The sequence below is a fragment of the Salmo salar genome, unplaced genomic scaffold (assembly GCF_905237065.1).
Source record: "Salmo salar unplaced genomic scaffold, Ssal_v3.1, whole genome shotgun sequence".
NCBI lineage: Eukaryota > Metazoa > Chordata > Actinopteri > Salmoniformes > Salmonidae > Salmo > Salmo salar.
In genome coordinates, this window is record NW_025547266.1 from 37,278 (window position 1) to 41,413 (window position 4,136).

Consider the following 4,136-nt stretch of genomic DNA (forward strand, 5'->3'; position numbering starts at 1 on the left):
ACTCCACCTCGCCAGCTGACATGTGAGTTCCATGTACTGCCCTGCATGACTTGATCCATTTATCTACACATCTGGAACTACGCAGAAACAGACTAAGACAGTGTTCTCTGTGAGGACATTGCACATCGTTTAGCTTTGTCTTCTCCTTTTTGTTGATTTCAGCGATCCTAAAGTCCACAGCATCGTGGAGAGAGCTGTGAGGGAGCATTCTGGGCGTGCAGTCCAATGAGCCCCGTAGCAACCTGCTCAGCCCATCTCAGGTGGTGGTGGAGGTGGTGCCCAGGCTCCTCCTGGCCCTGTGGCTTCAACCAGAGGAAGGCCATTCAGAGCACCCAATCCTAATAAGCGGGATGGCCGTGGGCATGGTGGCGGCCGTAGTGGAGAAGCTCTCCTGCATGTTAAAGGACCCTTCCCCTCACATCCCTTTCTCTCGGGCTGCTGCTTTTGACTCTGTGCGGTCGATCCTCGGGAGAATCAGTCAGTCCTTCTCCACCGATGACCTCCAGAGCCCTTTTTATATGAGCTCTGTCTGTGCCTTTGTGGCGAACGAGGTTCAGAGCCGCTTCCAGCCCCCTGCATCCACCCTACCAGTCCCCCCTGTCCTCCCGGTGGCCGTCTCCACTACACGACCAGCTGACATCCAAGCAGGTGAGTAGCAATGATAGAGAGCACTCTGACAGATGCCTGTTCTGATGACATCTTAGTGTAGTAGTAGTAGAGCTCATCAGGATTGTTGTTGTCACCCATGACACAGACCCAGCGTCTTCCCACCTGAATGTTGTGGACATCACCACTAACACAGAGGCAGATCCGGCTTCTTTCCACCTGGAGATTGTGAAAGTCACCCCTAACACAGAGGCAGACCCGGCTTGTTCCCACCTGGAGGTTGTGGACATCACCCCAAAAACAGACGCAGACCCGGCTTGTTCCCACCTGGAGGTTGTGGACATCACCCCAAAAACAGACGCAGACCCGGCTTGTTCCCACCTGGAGGTTCAAGACATCACCCCAAAACTAGAGGTAGACCCGGCTTCTTCCCACCTGGAAGTTCAAGACATCACCCCAAAAACAGAGGCAGACCCGGGTTGTTCCCACCTGGAAGTTCAAGACATCACCCCAAAAACAGAGGCAGACCCGGCATCTTCCCACCTGGAGGTTGTGAACATCACCCCTAACACAGAGGAAGACCCGGCTTATCTCCACCTGAATGTTGTGGACATAACCCTTAATACAGAGGCAGATCCGGCTTCTCTCCACCTGAATGTTGTGGACATAACCCTTAATACAGAGGCAGATCCGGCTTCTTCCCACCTGAATGTTGTGGACATCACCCCTAATACAGAGGCAGATCCGGGTTCTTCCCACCTGGAGGTTCAAGACATCACCCCAAAAACAGAGGCAGGCCCGGCTTCTTCCCACCTGAATGTTGTGGACATAACCCCTAACACAGAGGCAGAGCCGGCTTCTTTCCACCTAAATATTGTGGACATCCCCACTAATACAGAGGCAGAGCCCATCTCTTCCCTCTTGGAGGTTGTGGACGTCACACCTGAAGAAAGGACTCTCACGATGGCCGTCTTCACCACTCTGCCAGCTGACATCCAAGCAGGTGAGTAACACTTAGAGAGCACTCTGACAGGTGCCGTTTGTCATGACATCTTAGTAGAACCTTTCAACTGGCCAGTGTTTAGAACCTACGGTTTGCATTTGTTTACATTCTGTTCCTCTTTTTTCCCTTTCCAGAGGATGTTGCTGTGGTCATCCCGGATGTCACCCCACACGTAACCAAGGACGTGACACTGGATGTTCCATGTAGAGCTAGGAAAGGGGCAGTCCGGCGATTATTTTGCAGGCTTTGGAGGGCAGTGTGCTGCTGCGCCTGCTACAAGGAAGAGGAGGAACAATATTAATTATTCATCAGACATTCAGAAATGGGATTGAACCATAGACCATTAAATTATTCGCATTATAATTGGACTCAATTCTGCTTTTCTTCTGTTTACTACTTAATTTCAGAACTTTTCTATAAACTTTCACTTTGCAAGTGTGGAGTAGGTTGTGTAAATAAGTGGGAAACATCCCAATTTTAATGCTTTTAATAATTTACTTTGTACATTAAAAAAAAAAATTGACAACAAAAAAACGCAGGGCGCTCAACCAACGTTGAGTTTCGGTGCAACCAAAAATTTGAATCATCATTGAAAAGGAAAAAGCACTACTCTTGCTCACTATAAAAAAATGCATTGTTTTATTCAGGCAAGGTTAAAAGATTAACGTTTCGGCCTAGTCTATGACGATATCGAAGTTGTGTTTGCCCAGTAAAAGGGTTACCCAGACTCACCCTGGTTCTTGAGGTTGAAGACAGTGAAAAATGATCATTAAGTAAATGGGACTTTTTAATTCTTGAATAAAAATCTTTAATGAACATGAATTTAAATACAATTGACTTGAGGTTCAGAGCAGGCAGGCTGACTGGCTAGCCCTGAAGGCCCTCTGCCTCTACCTCTGTGTGGTTCATCTCAACCAAGAGGTTGTGTGGGTTGTCTTTCTCTCTGGGGGTGTGAATCACTATGACCTCTCCATCTGCCTGCCATTTGGCTGATCAGAAGCCTTCTGCTCTTTCTTGCTCACATGAACAGGAGGAATGGCCTCTGGGGTAACCTCCTCCTCTATCTAACGCCTCTTCCACCTCCTCTTTCTGACTGTGTTCAACTGAGGTCACTCGTTCTCTCTCTCTGGGTGTTGGATAGTTCCTCCTCCTCTGTGTCTTTGTGAACGGAACGGCGTCAGACTGATAGAAACTTCACTGTGAAGGAGTGCCAGCCAGTCCTCAGAGAGAGCCCGGAGAGGACAGGGGTAAATATGAAAACAGCTGAGGGCTCAGAGACTCAATCATCTCATGATGAAGTGGACACTGATGACCTTGACCTTGCCCCGCCGTTCACACCGGCAGAGGAGGCCCAGAGACATTCTAACCTATAACACTTTAGGGCTGCCAAGCTCTTATCAGGATACCAACTAGAGATGTTCTGATGTGTATATATTTTCTTGTTTACCTTTACTAATCACAGTGTGATAATGTTTAGTGGGGGTTGCGTTTTCGCCCATAAGGCAGACTGGACATGTCTAGATAGTTATATGGCTGTTAGGCCAGTTTCTCCGTTGTTCTCATGACCAGTACTTACATCTTCTGTTTGTTTTGAGGCCAGTGAAATGTTTGGGACAACATTTCGTTTTTGCAGGGGGGTGTTGTAAGGGGCTTAATACACTTGTATTCCAGCCACTAGGGGGTACTCTGGTGAAGCCCATGGGAAATAAAGAAATATAGTTTAAGTGAATTGGGAAGAGTAAGAATGATAAACTAAAGAAAGACTGTAAACGGCTGTTACCTGATTAAAAGTGAAGTAAACCGTGTTGAAAGTTAATATGATAAGCTCATTGGAAGGCTAACATTAACAGATACATGTCCTGCCTTTCCAACTGATGTAAAGTTCCAACACAAATTTTCATTTGAAAAAGCAATAGACTTTCACATTGTAGGCCTGTTGTTTAAACAATGTAATCATAATATATGCCATTTAGCAGATCTTTTCATCCAAAGCGACTTACAGTCATTTGCACATACATTCTACGTATGGGTTGCCTCGGGAATCGAACCCACAACCCTGGTGGTGGGATCGGCATGCTCTACACAGGATCATCATTTATAATGTAACATGTGTTAATGAATGACATTGATAATAAAAGTCTATAGCAGTGTAATACGTGTTTATAACAATGTACAGCAGCACATCTACCAACACACCAATGCGTTTCAAGAGCCTAAACTATTTTGTTTCAGAATCCTCAGACCCTGACAGGGAGTAGCATAGGGGATAGTGCCATCTAGTGGAATGGAAATTAAACTATTATTCCAGATATTATTTAGTGAAGAATATTGAAAACCTAAATTACTTTTCAGAGATCAGAGAAACGAAACAGAACGCTTCTTGAAACAGGGAAATACACTACAATTTGTGATGTGTTCAAGTAAACGATGGACTTTTAATTTAAAGCTTTTTGCTCGATTTGGACCCGTTAATGTCACTGATTTCATGGAGTTCTCCTGCGCATCATTTACTTCACAAAATCTCGCA

The 4,136-nt window shown here is 45.9% G+C and overlaps 1 protein-coding gene across 1 annotated transcript; it reads left to right on the forward strand.

Annotated features, from left to right (window-relative positions):
• The first annotated feature begins 207 nt into the window (after positions 1-207).
• LOC123731759 (pheromone-regulated protein PRM7) lies at positions 208-3,897 on the forward strand. The gene is made up of 3 exons (XM_045711162.1): positions 208-648; positions 755-1,609; positions 1,744-3,897. The coding sequence occupies exons 1-3, from the start codon at positions 351-353 to the stop codon at positions 1,908-1,910; spliced, it is 1,320 nt and encodes a 439-aa protein (XP_045567118.1). The 5' UTR covers positions 208-350; the 3' UTR covers positions 1,911-3,897.
• Positions 3,898-4,136: the final 239 nt, after the last annotated feature.